The sequence below is a fragment of the Mya arenaria genome, chromosome 3 (genome assembly GCF_026914265.1).
Source record: "Mya arenaria isolate MELC-2E11 chromosome 3, ASM2691426v1".
NCBI lineage: Eukaryota > Metazoa > Mollusca > Bivalvia > Myida > Myidae > Mya > Mya arenaria.
In genome coordinates, this window is record NC_069124.1 from 86,257,737 (window position 1) to 86,280,542 (window position 22,806).

Consider the following 22,806-nt stretch of genomic DNA (forward strand, 5'->3'; position numbering starts at 1 on the left):
TACCTGTTTTGAAATACGACTATGACTTTGGTCTATCAGGTGACCTTATAAGTGATTTGTTGATCTAACAAGAGCTGACCTAGAACAGTGCACTCAACAATATGCAGCACTGTCTTAGAAATGAATGCATTCATGATGTAATATTGGCCTGTCAAAAACAATAAAGAAAGACAACTAATAAGAAAAATAAAAAAGTAAAAACAAAAAAGTCAATTAAGTGCCATATTTGTAGTATTTTTTTTATTTTGTAATGGCCGTGACAAACTGTGTGAAGTTTGAAGACTATTGAATAAATGGAGATTTGAGTTATAACCCCAAGTTGCCTTAAAACTTTAACCAAACTGTCTAAGTCGATCTGAAGGGTATAGAAGTTATTAGTGAAACCCCAACTTGCCCCCAACCCTGAAACTTGAACCTACGTTCCTAAATCAATCAGGGGCCATAATTTGTATTTAGGATGATATGGAGTTATGTAACCTAATTGTGTGATCATCCTGAAGAACTGTGCGAAGTACACATATGAAGTGAATTGAATGAAGGGTATTGGATTTGTAATGCCATTTTGCATTAAAACTTAAGTAGTATAAGTAGTATAGCTCTCCTTATTCTTTAAATAGCCAGCTAAAAAATCAATAGGGATCTACAGGTCATGATCAACCTCCCCAGTTTGAGGCTAGTTGTTCCAAGCATTCTGTTAATATTGATCTGGACAAGGTTTTTGTGTTCAAGGTCACTGTGAATTTGACCTTTGACCTGCTTAATCATCAATATGAGTCATCAGCTGATGACCAACCTCATTACCAAATACGAGGACCCTGTGAAGAATACTCAGTTCTATCGGACAAGGTTTGGTCTACTGTCTGTGCAAATCAACATACACTCCTTCTTCAATTGGGGGCATAAATACCTTGCTTTTTCAAAAGAGGGCATAATTATGCTGCTTCTAAGTAGGAGGGGCATAATTACTTTCTAAATTTATCAATTCATCAATCGCAGGGACAATTTCATTGACTCGAAATAAGAAATTAGTTTTTAATTACTAGAAATACTTGAGCAACTTCATACCACACTTATGGTCACTATCAAATCATATGGTTTGGGTTGTAGGAATTTCATGCATTTATATTATTTGGGTTTATACTTAAATGGGCTTCTTTTTGTGCTAGTGAAAAACTGTGTGAGCAAAAGTATGTTGAAAGTTGGGAAAGGATTGAAGTCATGTTGCTGATCAAATCATTTTTGACATTGTTACATATTTCTTAATTCAAATAAAACTGGTAGTCCAAGTTCATAGTTAAACAATTGATACACTGATTGGTTTCAACATACTGTGAAATCATTAATGTTCGTGGGGCATTAATGTTCATGGTTTTCGTGGGTTGGGTGATCCACGAATTCAAGATCCCACGAAATATAGATTCTTTATTCACTTTTTCAATTGCCATGTTATGTACATACTCTAGTTTATTCATTACAGAGGCCGCAGTATACAGCGTAAATATCCGTCTCACTGTATCTTACTATCATGGTTTTGTTAATATATTATATCTGCCTTTAACAAATAATAAACCAAATCATTTTAATGTGTTTTTATGAACCAAATGACAGAAGCACATGCCTAAACATGTGCTGTTTATGAAAATCTATGTGAGTCACAGATGAGTGTCGGTTCTCGATTTTTTTCTTTAATGAAAATTAATCGATTACATTGGAGGTTACTGAGCACCCAACGTGACAATGTACAAAACAACGTGTTAAATTTACTTATTAAACAAAAACGTGTGAATAATTATTGAAATGAGATGATATTCAAAAGTAATTGAATTTGTAAGCATCAGCTATCTTTAGGGATTGTTTACTCAAATATATGGACCATCTTGGTGTTTTCACAGCAAAATTCTTAAATGGCATTCAATGGCTTCGCCTATCTGTATTTATGATCAGGGTACGTCTTCTTTTATGACCTTAATAACCAATTAAATCGATAATTGACATGGATATATGCACTAATTGGCATGTCTTACCACTTTAGTGAGTGTCATAAACCGAGTGAAGTAGAAGACGGAAACCATATGGGCCAACGCGTGAAGATAATGCAGACAATCTAGAATGATCGCAGTTTTGAGGTTTTGTTTTTTTTCAAAAATGAAAAACCACGAATTCAAGTACCCACGAAATTGTAATTTTTCGGCAAACCATGAAATTTCATGCCAACGAATATAAATGATTTCACAGTATCTCTTTTAGGTTTGTGTATCCAACACAATAGTTTTCTTCTGACATGCCAGATTATTCACATCTGACAATCAACATTCAGAGGTTGTTTATAAATAGCATACAATCATAGTATTTGTTTGGCATGCATTTTTCAAAGAAGCGGTGATAGTAAATGAAACCAGTGCTGGTTTCCAACCAGTAAACAGACTAGAAAGTTTACAATCAAGTTTAAACAAATCAATATGAATTATAAGTAAAAGAAAGGCTTGCAGTCGACAAAAGTTCCAATTACACATCACTCTAAGTATGGAGCTGTTGACAGCTGGCAAGCAGACACATCTATTCCATTAGTGCATGTTGTACACCTTTTTTATCCATAAATTTCATCTTGTCTAGACCATTAGTTTCACAAATGCATTTGCAGCAGTGCACACATAAATATTCTGTCTGTAACATACCAATCAGTATTTTGAACAATTCGACAAAGAGCTCTCATCAAATTATCACACAAAGATGCGCTTTGAAGCAGTTCATCCTGACAACAAAAGACTTTTCATTTATGACAGTCGTAAAGGCTCAAGAACAAATTCATTTATGGTAATTCAGTCTTCTATTTTTCCTTTAGCAGCAAATCTTAACGGGAAAAGTCCATTGCCATACACTTTACAGTAGGGATGGCAACGGGTAGTAAAATCGGTACTCGGATAATCTTCCGATCTTGTACTGGGAAAAGTTTTAATTGGTTTTCAGAAGAGACATGTTCATATACCATGTACCTGGGTTATCATTATATTGGCCATTTCCATTTATGTTTTTCATCCTTAAATAAGTGTCGACTTTCGTACTATATCAGTAATATCAGTAGTTTTATTTTATATGAACTACAAATAAAGCGTATGCAAATAAGAAAATAATACTTCATACAGGTCAAAACATTATCACATCATGGAATTAGCATATGAGCAAAACTCACTGATAATATAATGAGCAAAAATCAAGCTTGACAGAAGCTTCCATCTTAAAAAAAAACAGTCATCTTTTGCTGGGGCTCCTCAAGCTTCATTGTTAGAGTAGTTTCAGATTCATGTTTCTAACACAGATGGTTCAATGAGTATGCTTATAGTGCCACCTTTATAAGTTAATTCTACAACATGCAATCAGTACAGAAACACATAGAGCTTCTGATGGCTACATGCAATCAGCACAGAATCACACAGAGCTTCAGATGGCTACATGCATTCAGTACGGAATCACACAGAGCTTCTGATGGCTACATGCGATCAGCACAGAATCACACAGAGCTTCAGATGGCTACATGCAATCAGCACAGAATCACACAGAGCTTCTGATGGCTACATGCAATCAGCACAGAATCACACAGAGCTTCTGATGGCTACATGCATTCAGTACAGAATCACACAGAGCTTCAGATGGCTACATGCAATCAGTACGGAATCACACAGAGCTTCTGATGGCTACATGCAATCAGTACAGAAACACACAGAGCTTCTGATGGCTACATGCATTCAGCACAGAATCACACAGAGCTTCTGATGGCTACATGCAATCAGTACGGAATCACACAGAGCTTCTGATGGCTACATGCAATCAGCACAGAAACACACAGAGCTTCAGATGGCTACATGCAATCAGTACAGAAACACACAGAGCTTCTGATGGCTACATGCAATCAGTACGGAATCACACAGAGCTTCTGATGGCTACATGCAATCAGTACGGAATCACACAGAGCTTCTGATGGCTACATGCAATCAGCACAGAAACACACAGAGCTTCAGATGGCTACATGCAATCAGTACGGAATCACAAGAATCACACAGAGCTTCTGATGGCTACATGCATTCAGTACAGAATCACACAGAGCTTCTGATGGCTACATGCAATCAGCACAGAATCACACAGAGCTTCTGATGGCTACATGCAATCAGCACAGAATCACACAGAGCTTCTGATGGCTACATGCAATCAGTACAGAAACACACAGAGCTTCTGATGGCTACATGCAATCAGCACAGAATCACACAGAGCTTCTGATGGCTACATGCAATCAGTACGGAATCACAAGAATCACACAGAGCTTCAGATGGCTACATGCATTCAGTACGGAATCACACAGAGCTTCTGATGGCTACATGCAATCAGCACAGAATCACACAGAGCTTCAGATGGCTACATGCAATCAGCACAGAATCACACAGAGCTTCTGATGGCTACATGCAATCAGCACAGAATCACACAGAGCTTCAGATGGCTACATGCATTCAGTACGGAATCACACAGAGCTTCTGATGGCTACATGCAATCAGCACAGAATCACACAGAGCTTCAGATGGCTACATGCAATCAGCACAGAATCACACAGAGCTTCAGATGGCTACATGCATTCAGTACGGAATCACACAGAGCTTCTGATGGCTACATGCAATCAGCACAGAAACACACAGAGCTTCAGATGGCTACATGCAATCAGTACGGAATCACAAGAATCACACAGAGCTTCTGATGGCTACATGCATTCAGTACAGAATCACACAGAGCTTCTGATGGCTACATGCAATCAGCACAGAATCACACAGAGCTTCTGATGGCTACATGCAATCAGCACAGAATCACACAGAGCTTCTGATGGCTACATGCAATCAGTACAGAAACACACAGAGCTTCTGATGGCTACATGCAATCAGCACAGAATCACACAGAGCTTCTGATGGCTACATGCAATCAGTACGGAATCACAAGAATCACACAGAGCTTCAGATGGCTACATGCATTCAGTACGGAATCACACAGAGCTTCTGATGGCTACATGCAATCAGCACAGAATCACACAGAGCTTCAGATGGCTACATGCAATCAGCACAGAATCACACAGAGCTTCTGATGGCTACATGCAATCAGCACAGAATCACACAGAGCTTCAGATGGCTACATGCATTCAGTACGGAATCACACAGAGCTTCAGATGGCTACATGCAATCAGTACAGAATCACACAGAGCTTCTGATGGCTACATGCAATCAGCACAGAATCACACAGAGCTTCAGATGGCTACATGCAATCAGTACAGAATCACACAGAGCTTCTGATGGCTACATGCAATCAGCACAGAAACACACAGAGCTTCTGATGGCTACATGCAATCAGTACAGAAACACACAGAGCTTCTGATGGCTACATGCAATCAGCACGGAATCACACAGAGCTTCTGATGGCTACATGCAGAGCTTCTGATGGCTACATGCAATCAGTACGGAATCACACAGAGCTTCTGATGGCTACATGCAATCAGCACAGAATCACACAGAGCTTCTGATGGCTACATGCAATCAGCACAGAATCACACAGAGCTTCTGATGGCTACATGCAATCAGCACAGAATCACACAGAGCTTCTGATGGCTACATGCAATCAGCACAGAATCACACAGAGCTTCTGATGGCTACATGCAATCAGTACAGAAACACACAGAGCTTCTGATGGCTACATGCATTCAGTACAGAAACACACAGAGCTTCTGATGGCTACATGCATTCAGTACAGAAACACACAGAGCTTCTGATGGCTACATGTAATCAGTGCAGAATCACACAGAGCTTCAGATGGCTACATGTATTCAGTACATTATCACACAGGATAAAGATGGCTACATGTATTCAGTACTATATCACACGGGAATACAGATGGCTACATGTATTCAGTACAATATCACACAGGAATACAGATGGCTACATGTATTCAGTACAATATCACACAGGATACAGATGGCTACATGTATTCAGTACAATATCACACAGGAATACAGATGGCTACATGTATTCAGTACAATATCACACAGGATACAGATGGCTACATGTATTCAGTACAATATCACACAGGAATACAGATGGCTACATGTATTCAGTACATTATCACACAGGATAAAGATGGCTACATGTATTCAGTACAATATCACACGGGAATACATATGGCTACATGTATTCAGTACAATATCACACAGGAATACAGATGGCTACATGTATTCAGTACATTATCACACAGGATAAAGATGGCTACATGTATTCAGTACAATATCACATGGGAATACAGATGGCTACATGTATTCAGTACAATATCACACGGGAATACAGATGGCTACATGTATTCAGTACAATATCACACAGGATAAAGATGGCTACATGTATTCATTTCAATATCAAACACGAATGCAGATGGCTACATGTATTCAGTACAATATCACACAGGGACACATGTAACCAGCAAAAAATCTAATATCTACAAGTTATCAGCTTCAAAAGTAAATTATACTATAATAGTGTTCAACTAAAACACTTGAATTTTAAATTTGACATGGGTGCATAAACAAACCTGTACCAGTATTTTCGTTTAAAAATTGTTAATGAGCAAAAGACCTCCTATAAATTTGACATAAAACTGTCAAAATGTGAATAAAATCAGTGCAGACCCAGACCTGGTAGCCAGCACACACATTTACAATGATGTAGCCTGCCTTGTGAAGCAAGAAAAAAAGAAAATGTTTGACTAAAACCATGTTATAAAATCTTAAATAAATTGAGCTAGTAGCAAAACAAGAGCTGTCAAAACGACGGCACTTAACTATTCCACCGCTTTTGAGGTAAAAAATTGGAAATATTGGTAAAACATGCATGGATTACTATAAAATTAAATTGGAATGATGCTGTGAAAATCTGTGTAAAACTTTAATCCAAAACATTAAGCATTCAATGAAATACAGACTTGATAGAAATATTGACTTATGGAAGCTTACATGCAAAACCTAAACCAGACTTTCTACATCAAATGATAAAGGGCCATAATTTGCATTATACGCAGAAAAAAGTTATCAAACTTGATTAATTAAGTGGGTGAAATAGTTGAGAACCTTTGTAAAAAGTTTCAATGCAATTCATCATCTAGTTGCTGAGATATTGATTTGACACTTGATTCACATAAGCTGTATCAACTGAACAAACAATAGCCTTTAAACACAGCACAAACACTTTTAATACCAATGAATAATTTTCCAGTCAAGATAAATGGGAGAATGTCAAAGAAAACACTCAGGACATCATGGTGGAGTTTAAGTAAAACATTTCACAGAGTAAGGTTGGTAAGTTTGCACAAATATATTTTTTACAAAAAAATAGTCTGTTTGGATGATGTTACAAGTGGCATTAGATGCCGCCACCTGCTGTCACGACGAAATGTAACATATAAATGACTGTGTGTGGCAGTGTGACACTTTCTTTAACTTTAGTGCATCTTTGTACAATTTAAAAATGACTAAGGTTGCCCAGAATCTTTTCTGTATCTTTAGCTCTGTATGCTAGCATTGTTATGGCGTTCATGTATTTCAAATCAAATTCTGCAAGTCAACTTATAGCTACAAAATAAAGTACTCTTAATACTAACAACTGTCACATGACCGCAACAAATGCCCTGTGAGAGGACTTAGCAGACAGATCTGTACTATGTTCTAGGACCCAAGTTCAATTAATGTTAGTTATTTAAAAGTAGTGTAAAATAAAAAAAATAAAAGCTCTATTAAGTGCCTAGAGATAATATTAGTTTTGTTTCTATTAAAGTTTATAATAGGTGCATTTAAATTGCCGTAAGTATGTGAGGGTTAAAGATTCTCGATTTTTCGCATATTGATCAGGTCATAAATTTAAAACAAGAGCCTGTGTTCAGGCACGCTTGGGACCCAAAATTTTATATTTATTTTTAATTGCTATTAAAAGAGTAAACAGTTTAAAAAATGACTGTAACTGTCACAAATAACTTGTTTTACAATTTTGTTTGCATCATTTCTCAAAAATAATTCATAATAAAGAAACTTTTATGATTTTGCTTTTCTGAGCCTGAGTCTTAAACTGAGACTCAAGATGTTAGTAAACAATAAATAAAATATGTGCTTTAAATCTCGCGAAACCAATCAAACCATAACACAATGCCATGAAAAGGACCAACAAAATTAACGCAATCATTAGTACTTGGTCTTAATCCCTAAAAATGTACCTGTTCACCTTTTGTCGCCAAGATGAGCAGGATAAAGCAATTAAATTTACTTTAATACAATGTACTTTTGTTGTGGTTTTAAATATACTGAGCATTGCTGATGTTCCATGTTCAGGTGCTGGAACTGTGATTATCAGGTCTCTATTAATGCAATCATTCAGTCACAAATTTAATTGGATTTCTACGTTAGGCCTAACAAAAATAAAATGTTTCGTTTAGAGTAACCCTTCCCTACCTTATAAAAGCCACTGACCCTAGTACTTGTTTCCAACAAAAAGGAAGAAAAAAAGGTCACAGACACAGATTTTAATAAATTGTCATTAATTTATGAGAGAATAAAGCGTCATAGCAACAGCAATATATGAGTGACATTTGCAAGAAATAGTACTATTTGCAAGAAAAATGATCTGGAAAAAAGTATATTTAACAAGAGCACCGCGGAGTGGGTGCCAACGCTCGTCTGAGTTATGAGGTAAGGTTAAAGTTTTTGGACGACGACGACGACGCAGACGCAGACGCAGACGACGCCGACGACGCCAAGGCTATCACAATAACTCGACTTTTTTTCTTCGAAAAACAGACGAGCTAAAAATCCCTACCTACCTAAAAAAAATTGGGTTGTTACTCTAAACAAAAATATTTTTTGCCAAATAAAATGTAAATTTTTGTGATTCAAAGAGATTCAAAGCAAGTCTTTCCCAAGAGAATTGAAGACCTTTTCAAGTTATAAACATTTTTTCAAGTTTTAAACAGAAAGTTCACTTGTTGAAGATTGGTGAAACTTTGCACATGTTTCATTTTCACCTACCCGGTATATTTGCATTCATTCATATCACTCATTAATAACCTTGTATCAAAATTGTAGGTGAAACCTATCGTATACATAAATATAAATACAAAACACAACCAAAATGGAAAAGAAAACCCCACATTTAAAAAAAAGAGATCTAGCAAAAGTTAAGATTTGGGTTTTTGACCTGAAAAGAGTACTTGAGCAGCTAACATAAGCTAACAAATCCTTGTAAAACTCACAGGTTCCTGGATGCCAGAGTTATCTTTCCCTAAAGATTCTCCCTCTTTCCAGCCCATCTTAGACAGCAACTTGTGACCAACATTGCTGCTAGTTATCGGCCTGAAAATCAAACATCAACATAAATACCCTAAGGCACTTACAAAGATAGTCTGAGTATCATTATTTACAGATTAAAACATAGCAGAACCAGGCCTTTGCGCAATAATTTGCAAAGAGTGACACATAACAATTCAAAACAATTTAAATGGTTACAAAACCATAAAGGCAGAACAGATCACTAAAATATGATAAAGTAGTGAAAATTGCACCATTTTATTCCAACCATTTTGATTTCGTAACAGAAAGAACAAAAGCTAATGACTTCTAGAGGCAGGCCACAAAACTCAAAATCATAATCAGGGCTGCAAAAGGATAATCACTAAAACTTACCAAGCAAACTCTGAAAAAACATGTTACTTTATATTAAATAATGCATTTATATTTCTTTACTGCCCAACAAAACAACAGAATGGGAACATCTTATTGAAAACATTGATCCATTATGTCCACACAAACCTGGTAACGGAAGCTGGTGCCTCATGTTTGTGTCCAGGGACATCACTGCCAACTGTCTGTCTGCGGACCGAGGCTTTGTCCTCATACTGTGGGTTTGTGAACACCTGTGCGTTGTCCTCATACTTGCTGTTCTGTTAATATAACGTACAATCTTTAATTATGTTTTTTTTTTACATTGCACAGTGAAAATACAACACACAGTATTGAAAATTCCATATCATGCTACAGTTGTTTTCTGATCCTCTATCATGCTAGTACAGTCTGGTAATTGCTGCCTGTGTTAAAACATTGAATTAATCAATGAAGGGATATAATAAAAGTAACATTAGATAGGATGCTTTTCTGAAGACCTGTATCACGTCTCATACTCTTACACACAATACCAGATGAGATACAGGACTTCAAAAAAGATTCTAGTATTGTGATCCACTGGTCCATATTTGTTATAAGGCACACAAGGTCAATGTTTTGTCTCATCAGAAAATAGTTACAGGTTTGATAAACTTTCATTCTTGAGAGGTTGCGAAACTTGACGCATATGTGAACTTGCACATTTACATGTAGCTATATATACAAGTCAAAGTTGCAGTTGAGTAAAAAAGTTTTTTGCAAACTTATTTAACTTGTACTTGCAGATCGGCCGTTTACATAAATCACTGCCCTCATGCTATTGTACACATAGTTCTACACACATGTAGGTACCATGAACACATACCTGAATAATGTAGTGCACAAACAGATGTTCACACTGACACATACTCGTACAAGTAGTGTCATGCAACCTCTCCATAATTGTGTTTTAGAAATATTAAAAGTAGAACAACAAACGTTCATGGAATAGTTACTGTTAGTTTCAATTACCTTGAGACCATATTTCTTCTTAATCTGGTTGATTTCCCTCCTCTGTTTTAGTTTTCTTTGTTCCTTTGTCAACACTTTATGGTCTGGTAAAACACACAACATTTATGAAATAAAATAAATATTCCATACAGAAATGCATAAAACTTTAAAGGAATAATAGGTAATTAAAAAAGCAACATGATTAAGAATACTGTAGGTATATAGTTTGACTATGTAAAAAGCATTTACACAATTGAAGTCATCTATTTTTATTGGTATATAGACTGAAAGAATGTATAGCCTCAAATTATGTCAATAAATTCAGATAATCATATACATGTAAAAAATCTATTCAATATATCATTCTGTTGTTATTACTTTGTTTTGAACATATATCACATTTCACGTATAATCACCACAGTAAGTGCTTTGATTATTCTTAAACTTTGTATATCTTGAAGATGTTTTATTAAAATAAATATTTTTTAAACCAGAGCGCCTGGAGTGGGCGCCAAGTGTCCCCTACCTGTTTAAAGCCTTGTGAAAAGGATGAGCATGTCTCAAGAGAATCTCCATGAAAACTTATGAGTAATCGCAGGACCGAGATTTTTGTAGACGGACAGACGGACGGTCGGAGGGTATACCTAAGTTCTCCTCTGGTGAAACCGGTAGGGGACTAACAACCATATATTTCATCGTGTTACCTGCAGTATTTTTTTGGTTCCCTGCCCTGACAACCCCTGGTTCACAGGCATCACAGGTGACGGTACCCGCATGTATGTGACAAAGAAGCCTTGTACCAGCCACTTGTACCATGCTTCCATGGGAGACAACCACAGGACAGCTCTGCACCTTCGCCTGGGAATTGGAACCATTTAGACTGGGTTACACTACTATACCAAGCTCCATCACCAGTATCATGCCTAACAGTAAAACAATCCTTAATATACCAGGCTTCATCACCAGCATCCTGCCTCACAGTAAACAATCTTTAACCTACCAGGCTTCATCACCAGTATCATGCCTAACAGTAAAACAATCCTTAATATACCAAGCTTCATCACCAGCATCATGCCTAACAGTAAAACAATCCTTACTATACCAGGCATCATCACCAGCATCATGCCTCGCAGTAAACAAACCTTACTATAGCAGGCTTCATCACCAGCATCATGCCTCACAGTAAACAAACCTTACTATAGCAGGCTTCATCACCAGCATCATGCCTCACAATAAACAAACCTTACTATAGCAGGCTTCATCACCAGCACCATGCCTCACGGTTAAACAATCCTTACCATACAAGGCTTCATCACCAGTATCATGCCTCATGGTAAAACAATCCTTACTATACCAGGCTTCATCACCAGCACCATGCCTCATGGTAAAACAATCCTTACTATACCAGGCTTCATCACCAGCACCATGCCTCATGGTAAAACAATCCTTACCATACCAGGCTTCATCACCAGCATCATGCCTCATGGTAAAACAATCCTTTCTGTACTAGGCTTCATCACCAGCACCATGCCTCATGGTAAAACAATCCTTACTATACCAGGCTTCATCACCAGCACCATGCCTCATGGTAAAACAATCCTTACTATACCAGGCTTCATCACCAGCACCATGCCTCATGGTAAAACAATCCTTACTATACAAGGCTTCATCAACAGCATCATGCCTCATGGTAAAACAATCCTTACTATACCAGGCTTCATCAACAGCATCATGCCTCATGGTAAAACAATCCTTACCATACCAGGCTTCATCACCAGCATCATGGCTCACGGTTAAACAATCCTTACTATACCAGGCTTCATCACCAGCACCATGCCTCATGGTAAAACAATCCTTACTATACCAGGCTTCATCACCAGCACCATGCCTCACGGTTAAACAATCCTTACCATACAAGGCTTCATCACCAGTATCATGCCTCATGGTAAAACAATCCTTACTATACCAGGCTTCATCACCAGCACCATGCCTCATGGTAAAACAATCCTTACTATACTAGGCTTCATCACCAGCACCATGCCTCACGGTTAAACAATCCTTACCATACAAGGCTTCATCACCAGCACCATGCCTCATGGTAAAACAATCCTTACTATACAAGGCTTCATCAACAGCTTCATGCCTCATGGTAAAACAATCCTTACCATACCAGGCTTCATCACCAGCATCATGCCTCATGGTAAAACAATCCTTTCTGTACTAGGCTTCATCAACAGCATCATGGCTCATGGTTAAACAATCCTTTCTGTACTAGGATTCATCACAAGCACCATGCCTTATGGTAAAACAATCCTTACTATACTAGGCTTCATCACCAGCACCATGCCTCATGGTAAAACAATCCTTACTATACCAGGCTTCATCACCAGCACCATGCCTCATGGTAAAACAATCCTTCCTATACCAGGCTTCATCACCAGTACCATGCCTCAAGGTAAAACAATCCTTACTATACTAGGCTTCATCACCAGCATCATGCCTCATGGTAAAACAATCCTTACTATACCAGGCTTCATCACCAGCACCATGCCTCATGGTAAAACAATCCTTACTATACCAGGCTTCATCACCAGTACCATGCCTCATGGTAAAACAATCCTTACTATACCAGGCTTCATCACCAGCACCATGCCTCATGGTAAAACAATCCTTACTATACCAGGCTTCATCACCAGCACCATGCCTCACGGTTAAACAATCCTTACCATACAAGGCTTCATCACCAGCACCATGCCTCATGGTAAAACAATCCTTACTATACCAGGCTTCATCACCAGCACCATGCCTCATGGTAAAACAATCCTTCCTATACCAGGCTTCATCACCAGTACCATGCCTCAAGGTAAAACAATCCTTACTATACTAGGCTTCATCACCAGCATCATGCCTCATGGTAAAACAATCCTTACTATACCAGGCTTCATCACCAGCACCATGCCTCATGGTAAAACAATCCTTACTATACCAGGCTTCATCACCAGTACCATGCCTCATGGTAAAACAATCCTTACTATACCAGGCTTCATCACCAGCACCATGCCTCATGGTAAAACAATCCTTACTATACCAGGCTTCATCACCAGCACCATGCCTCATGGTAAAACAATCCTTACTATACCAGGCTTCATCACCAGCACCATGCCTCACGGTTAAACAATCCTTACCATACAAGGCTTCATCACCAGTATCATGGCTCATGGTTAAACAATCCTTTCTGTACTAGGATTCATCACAAGCACCATGCCTTATGGTAAAACAATCCTTACTATACCAGGCTTCATCACCAGCACCATGCCTCATGGTAAAACAATCCTTACTATACCAGGCTTCATCACCAGCACCATGCCTCATGGTAAAACAATCCTTCCTATACCAGGCTTCATCACCAGTACCATGCCTCAAGGTAAAACAATCCTTACTATACTAGGCTTCATCACCAGCATCATGCCTCATGGTAAAACAATCCTTACTATACCAGGCTTCATCACCAGCACCATGCCTCATGGTAAAACAATCCTTACTATACCAGGCTTCATCACCACCACCATGCCTCATGGTAAAACAATCCTTACTATACCAGGTTTCATCACCAGCATCATGCCTCACGGTAAAACAATCCTTCCTATACCAGGCTTCATCACCAGTACCATGCCTCAAGGTAAAACACACCTTACTATACTAGGCTTCATCACCAGTACCATGCCTCACTGTAAAACAATCCTTACTATACCAGGCTTCATCACCAGCATCATGGCTCATGGTAAAACAATCCTTTCTATACTAGGCTTCATCACCAGCACCATGCCTCATGGTAAAACAATCCTTACTATACCAGGCTTCATCACCAGCACCATGCCTCATGGTAAAACAATCCTTACTATACCAGGCTTCATCACCAGCACCATGCCTCATGGTAAAACAATCCTTACTATACCAGGCTTCATCACCAGTACCATGCCTCAAGGTAAAACAAACTTTACTATACTAGGCTTCATCACCAGCATCATGCCACACAGTAAAACAATCCTTTCTGTACTAGGCTTCATCAACAGCATCATGGCTCATGGTTAAACAATCCTTTCTGTACTAGGATTCATCACAAGCACCATGCCTCATGGTAAAACAATCCTTACTATACCAGGCTTCATCACCAGCACCATGCCTCATGGTAAAACAATCCTTCCTATACCAGGCTTCATCACCAGTACCATGCCTCAAGGTAAAACAATCCTTACTATACTAGGCTTCATCACCAGCATCATGCCTCATGGTAAAACAATCCTTACTATACCAGGCTTCATCACCAGTACCATGCCTCATGGTAAAACAATCCTTACTATACCAGGCTTCATCACCAGCACCATGCCTCATGGTAAAACAATCCTTACTATACCAGGCTTAATCACCAGCACCATGCCTCATGGTAAAACAATCCTTACTATACCAGGCTTCATCACCAGCACCATGCCTCATGGTAAAACAATCCTTACTATACCAGGCTTCATCACCAGCACCATGCCTCATGGTAAAACAATCCTTACTATACCAGGCTTCATCACCAGTACCATGCCTCAAGGTAAAACAAACCTTACTATACTAGGCTTCATCACCAGCATCATGCCACACAGTAAAACAATCCTTTCTGTACTAGGCTTCATCAACAGCATCATGGCTCATGGTTAAACAATCCTTTCTGTACTAGGATTCATCACAAGCACCATGCCTCATGGTAAAACAATCCTTACTATACCAGGCTTCATCACCAGCACCATGCCTCATGGTAAAACAATCCTTACTATACCAGGCTTCATCACCAGCACCATGCCTCATGGTAAAACAATCCTTCCTATACCAGGCTTCATCACCAGTACCATGCCTCAAGGTAAAACAATCCTTACTATACTAGGCTTCATCACCAGCATCATGGTAAAACAATCCTTACTATACAAGGCTTCATCACCAGCACCATGCCTCATGGTAAAACAATCCTTACTATACCAGGCTTCATCACCAGTACCATGCCTCATGGTAAAACAATCCTTACTATACCAGGCTTCATCACCAGCACCATGCCTCATGGTAAAACAATCCTTACTATACCAGGCTTCATCACCAGCACCATGCCTCATGGTAAAACAATCCTTACTATACCAGGCTTCATCACCAGCACCATGCCTCATGGTAAAACAATCCTTACTATACCAGGCTTCATCACCAGTACCATGCCTCAAGGTAAAACAAACCTTACTATACTAGGCTTCATCACCAGCATCATGCCACACAGTAAAACAATCCTTTCTGTACTAGGCTTCATCACCAGCACCATGCCTCACGGTTAAACAATTCTTACCATATAAGGCTTCATCACCAGTATCATGCCTCACGGTAAAACAATCCTTCCTATACAAGGCTTCATCACCAGTACCATGCCTCAAGGTAAAACAATCCTTACTATACCAGGCTTCATCACCAGTACCATGCCTCAAGGTAAAACAATCCTTACTATACTAGGCTTCATCACCAGTATCATGCCTCACCATAAAACAATCCTTACTATACTAGGATTCATCACAAGCATCATGCCTCACGGTAAAACAATCCTTACTATACCAGGCTTCATCACCAGTATCATGCCTCATCATAAAACAATCCTTACTATACTAGGATTCATCACAAGCATCATGCCTCACGGTAAAACAATCCTTACTATACCAGGCTTCATCACCAGTATCATGCCTCTTCATAAAACAATCCTTACTATACCAGGCTTCATCACCAGCATCATGCCTCACCGTAAAACAATCCTCACTATACTAGGCTTCATCACCAGTATCATGCCTCACCATAAAACAATCCTTACTATACTAGGATTCATCACAAGCATCATGCCTCACGGTAAAACAATTCTTACTATACCATTCTTCATCACCAGTATCATGCCTCATCATAAAACAATCCTTACTATACCAGGCTTCATCACCAGCATCATGCCTCACCGTAAAACAATCCTCACTATACTAGGCTTCATCACCAGTATCATGCCTCACCATAAAACAATCCTTACTATACTATGATTCATCACAAGCATCATGCCTCACGGTAAAACAATTCTTACTATACCAGGCTTCATCACCAGTATCATGCCTCATCATAAAACAATCCTTACTATACTAGGATTCATCACAAGCATCATGCCTCACGGTAAAACAATCCTTACCATACCAGGCTTCATCACCAATATCATGCCTCATCATAAAACAATCCTTACTATACCAGGCTTCATCACCAGTATCATGCCTCATCAAAAAACAATCCTTACTATACTAGGATTCATCACAAGCATCATGCCTCACAGTAAAACAATCCTTACTATACCAGGCATCATCACCGGCATCATGCCTCACGGTTAACAAACCTTACTATACCAAGCATCATCATTAGTATCATGCCTCACAGTAAAACAATCCTTACTATACCAGGCATCATCACCAGCATCATGCCTCACAGTTAACAAACCTTACTATACCAAGCTTCATCACCAGCACCATGCCTCAAGGTAAAACAAACCTTACTATACCAGGCATCATCACCAGCACCATGCCTCACGGTTAACAAACCTTACTATACCAAGCTTCATCACCAGTACCATGCCTCAAGGTAAAACAAACCTTACTATGCTATGCTTCATCACCAGCATCATGCCTCACGGTTAACAAACCTTACTATACCAAGCTTCATCACCAGCACCATGCGTCATGGTTAACAAACCTTACTATATCAAGCTTCATCACCAGCACCATACCTCAAGGTGAAACAAACCTTACTATGCTAGGCTTCATCACCAGCATCATGCCTCAAGGTTAACAAACCTTACTATACCAGGCTTCATCACAAGCATCATGGTTAACAAAACTTACTATACCAAGCTTCATCACCAGCACCATGCCTCAAGGTAAAACAAACCTTACTATGCTAGGCTTCATCACAAGCATCATATCTCACGGTTAACAAACCTTACTATACCAAGCTTCATCACCAGCACCATGCCTCAAGGTAAAACAAACCTTACTATGCTAGGCTTCATCACCAGCATCATGCCTCACATTTAACAAACCTTACTATACCAGGGTTCATCACCAGCATCATGCCTCACGGTTAACAATCCTTACTATACCAGGCATCATCATTAGTATCATGCCTCACAGTAAAACAATCCTTACTATACCAGGCTTCATCACCAGCATCATTCCCTATGGTGTAATAATTTAGTGACCAATAAGTTTAAACATTCTACTTGTCACTTTGAGACAAAATTGAAAGTAATAAGTCTTTTTATCTTTATAAAGAAATGCTTACTTGTAAATAAACATGTTTTTTCATTAATATAAACTAGAGCTGTCACAGGAGTGACGAATACCCCCAAATGCCGCCTGGACACAGGAATTGCAAACCATTCCTCTGAAAAGAGGCCATAACTCCAAGTTTACTGCACACTGCATCTTCTGCATTTTTCTATTTTTAGTAAAAGTGATCTTGACCTTGGCCCACCTGCCCCAATATCGAACTTGACCTGTATCTTCTGATGTTACACCTGTGTACCAAAAATTGTTCAAATCCGTTTAGCCTTTCATGAGTTATCGTCCAGAAACCGTTTTTCTTTTTTTAGTAACAGTGACCTTGACCCCACCAGCCCCAATATCGAACTTGACCTGTATCTTCTGATGTTACACCTGTGTACCAAAAAATTTTCAAATCTGTCAAGCCTTTCATGAGTTATCGTCCGGAAACCGTTTTTCTATTTTTAGTAACAGTGACCTTGACCTTGGCCCCACCAGCCCCAATATCGAAATTGACCTGTATCTTCTGATGTTACACCTGTGTACCAAATATTTTTCAAATCTGTCAAGCCTTTCATGAGTTATCGTCCGGAAACCGTTTTTCTATTTTTAGTAACAGTGACCTTGACCCCACCAGCCCCAATATCGAACTTGACCTGTATCTTCTGATGTTACACCTGTGTACCAAAAAATTTTCAAATCTGTCAAGCCTTTCAAGAGTTATCGTCCGGAAACCGTTTTTCTATTTTTAGTAACAGTGACCTTGACCTTGGCCCCACCAGCCCCAATATCGAACTTGACCTGTATCTTCTGATGTTACACCTGTGTACCAATTTTTTTTTCAAATCTGTCAAGCCTTTCATGAGTTATCGTCCGGAAACCATGAAAACCGACAGACCAACCGACCGACCGACCGACAAGCTCATTCCTATATACCCCCTCAAACTTCGTTTGTGGGTGTATAATTAAAATCCTCACCTCTGAAATTCTTTGGTCATTGACTAGAGTACCATTCTGACTGGCATTGTCCACTATTTCATACACACAGGAGTCTTGGTTGTAGCTTATGGTTGCATGAAGCTGCAATAGATTCCTTCAGGTATCTCATACTCAATAATGTGAAGTTTGGATGCCCGAAACTCCATCATATTTTGGTCTCCTTTTACAAGGGTTGTTTTATGCGTATGAAAAAATGTTGAAATTATGCTGGCATTTTTGGTTGTGAAATATTGAAAAATTGGCCATCTCAAGTACGGTTTCAGTTGAAATAAAGAACTACCTTAATTACTTTATTTATTCTTTATTTTTGGTCATATGTAGAACAGATTAGTTATCACCAATTAAGCTTTTTTTCAAACAGTACCAAAATAATATGAAATCACTGGGCATCCAAATTCGACTGTTACAGCTTATTTATGGGTCATGTACCTTAAGATACCAGACAGTTAAAATTAGCATTCACATAAGATTTGCTACAATGAATAACCAATTGAACGGTAGTAAACAAGATAATGAACTGTTCTTTGAACTTTAACTACAATAGAACTATAGCATTTCCATGAATGAACTTTCACCATAAAGTCACAATAAGACACAATGCCATACATCAGGATACAATTAAAGAATCACACATCAAACACACACATATATATATATATTTATATATACCTTGCTGACATTGAGATCAGGTATAGTAATGGCAGCCTTCTCCCGGCCAATACTGGCACCAGTACAAGGCACAATGAAGAGTGAGCCCACCGAGAGGTGATCTGACGCTGTCACAATCATCCGGATACAGGGAGGCCAGTTCTGGGCCAACTCTGAAAAAAACAAAATGTCAATTTCAAAATACAGTTATGCCTTCTACACATTCTTATCTATTAAAGGACACATTTATGTAATTTGTTCACAACTAAATCAATGTTTACTAAATAGTAAATCAAATAGTCTTAAGAAAGTTGCTAAAATCCGACAAGTAAGTAAACCTGGATTTTCATGGGTTCCAAATGTCTGCCCAGGTTCAGCTATGTAGAAATCTGTACCAGGCCCTTCAAGCTGGCTGTAGACTGCCACCCCCTCTGTATCCCAGCCCCCCTCTGCCCACTCCTCACATACATCTTCCACATTGTCATCACTAAGTTCTCCGCTACTAACCGTGTCCAATAAGGCCAGCTCTGAGTCACTATCACTGCATTCACCGGACTCTATCTCTTCTTCAGAGACATTTTTCTTTTTTAAGCGTTTCTTTTTGTGTTTATGTCTGCGCTTTTGATGTTTTGATTTTGAACTATGTTTTTTATCCATAGATGTCCCATGCTCACTACTCAAATGGGGGTCTTCTAATGATTCCCCATTTTGTTGAACAATACTCTCTTTATCATCTTCATTTGCAAGTTCAGCTGCACCTTTTTCTTGAATTAAGAGCTCACTCTTGTGATTTTCGTCTGGACTTACTTCATCCAGTTTAAGTTCCTGAAGATCTTGTTCACCTTTATTGATAACCAAGTCATTGTCCGACTCAAAATCACTGGAATTAATTGTCTCTACTGTTTTCTCATCAATGCCATCATTAAGACTTTCATTTTCCTTACTTTTTTTAGTTTTTCTCTTTCTATGCTTATGCTTCTTTTTGTGTTTTGACTTACCCTTACTTGTTTTACATTCTTTACTCCTAGATCTACTTGAAGACCTTGACATACGTCCTGATATAGACCTACTTCGTGACCTTGAATCACCAGACACACTACTTTCAGAGCTACTGTCCTCGCTGTGCCTTCTTTTTTTCCGGCCCCCACTCTTTCTCCTGACAGCTCTACATAAGGCAGTCTGCTGCATTTTCTGCCCAATTTCATCTTTCATGTGATGCCACTCTCCTTTACCCTTCCTGCTGGTTAGCATGTCCTCCCGCTTCTTAAGCTCCTCACGCCGCTGTTTCCTGTTCAGTCCATCCTGAAACCAAACATACACATGCATGAGAGAAGGCTTATTTACCTAGAGCATGCTGCCTCCTGCGGGTCACGTCCTGACCCAGAGAAAGATACTGAAAGTCTGCCAGCAGGTCATCAAACACTCCACCCTCTTTTCTGTCACACTGCAGAGAAACAGAAAATTGGGTTTAGAGATGCACTGCTAACACTTGCTGATCAATCTCAAAATGATTTCATAGAAACAAGATATAAGAATCTCTATTTCACATGAAATATTACAAATAAAATAAGCTCATTGATCTCTTTTTTGACATTCAAACATAAACATGCCTTTAAAAACTAGAGGGCAAACTGTCAGAAAACATGCCTCTTCTGATGGACACATTTTGTTTTGTTATCATTTATTTTTTGTTTCACTTTCATATACACTAGTATTGTTTATTTGTTTCAATTTCATGTGCTTTATTATCCCTTATTTTTTATAGTGCTTCGTTTTCGTATTAGTTTACCTTACAATTATGTATAAGTTTACCTAACAATTATTATTATTTATTAGTATTATAAATTTGACTGACAATTTCATGTTTTATGTGTTCATTTAATGACCTTATTTATAACACCACCTATCTATTGTCCAGTTTGTCACATCTGTCATAGGTGTCATTCACAATTTTTTAATAGGTGTAATTTACCCCCCCCCCCTTCTTTAGTGCCCCACTATACAATGTATACAATGTATAGGTGGTTCACTTGGGTACCAGTAGGTGAGTAGTTCTTGGACACTTTTAGAGGTTTTATCCATAAAGTATCCTTATTTTAAAAGATATATGCATGGTTGAAAGTTGGAAATCTTGAGAATCCTGAAAATTAAGCTGGGGGCCTGGGAATTAGTGGTTTTGAGTGCTTGTACAGCGCTTTTCCAGGATTATATGATTGCCAAAGAAAATGACTTATTATCATGCAGAAAATGCATATTTTCTGTAAACAGCTCTTGTTCATGGATATACCCTAAACTTTTTTTACCACGCCCGCCATACTAACAGTTTAGCAAAACATTCACAATATGCAGATCCCGCAATGTCTGTTTTTTTTAACCAAATCTCCCATTTCTCACCATTAGTGTCACATTCAGATAGCCCATCTTCATTTGTTAGTTTGTTTACTTTCTAAGTCCTTATTGTTGTACGCTGGGGGTAGAAACATACTGGACATTGCCCGCCCCCCAGACAGTATGCCACAGGTAAAACTATAATACGTTCCATTCTATAGAGGGGCCTATAAAAACTAATGCTATCATTATCACAGAATAGATGAATACACCCAAAAAGCACCTGGACCAAGGTGGTTAAATGCCGTGTTTTGAAATAAAAAAAACATGAGCATGTGTGTTATAAAGCTCAACAACATATTGCAATTGTTATGTCAGCCTGAAGATATTACTTCATTATTCACAAGTAAAAGGCTATCCCAGGTTCACAGATGCCCATTTCAGACCATTCAAGTCAAGGACCATAACTTCTGTTTGGGCAAGTGAAATGTCACACAAATCATTGTCTATGCTGACCAACTTTCCCATAAAGTTTCATGTGTGAAGGTGCAATACTTTTGGAGAAATATGCAAAACAAGATTTTGTGACAGGACATGCTGGATTTTACATGATGGATCCTATATAGCCCGCAGATAAATCTGGAAGTTGAAAAATAGAAAGTTTAAATTCCAGATACTGTACCAATGTACTACAGCTGTCCTTGGGGATGCTGGCTTTGACTGACTGTGTCTGTCTCTTTGAAGTTTTTCTTGCTGACACATCAGGATGCT

The 22,806-nt window shown here is 38.6% G+C and overlaps 1 protein-coding gene across 3 annotated transcripts in view; it reads right to left on the reverse strand.

Annotated features, from left to right (window-relative positions):
* The window catches only part of LOC128228484 (angiogenic factor with G patch and FHA domains 1-like), a 39,538-nt gene that overhangs the window by 3,252 nt on the left and 13,480 nt on the right, over positions 1-22,806 (reverse strand). For 2 of the 3 annotated variants that reach the window (XM_052939821.1, XM_052939820.1), the window contains exons 7-14: positions 22,718-22,804; positions 20,046-21,009; positions 19,729-19,880; positions 19,039-19,140; positions 11,407-11,560; positions 10,724-10,806; positions 9,863-9,993; positions 9,307-9,406 (exon numbers count right to left, since the gene is read on the reverse strand). In XM_052939821.1, the coding sequence (XP_052795781.1) occupies positions 9,307-9,406; positions 9,863-9,993; positions 10,724-10,806; positions 11,407-11,560; positions 19,039-19,140; positions 19,729-19,880; positions 20,046-21,009; positions 22,718-22,804 (1,773 nt within the window). Of the gene's footprint in view, positions 1-9,306; positions 9,407-9,862; positions 9,994-10,723; positions 10,807-11,406; positions 11,561-19,038; positions 19,141-19,728; positions 19,881-20,045; positions 21,010-21,051; positions 21,152-22,717; positions 22,805-22,806 lie in introns of all 3 variants that reach the window. The other variant, XM_052939822.1, reaches the window with a different exon arrangement.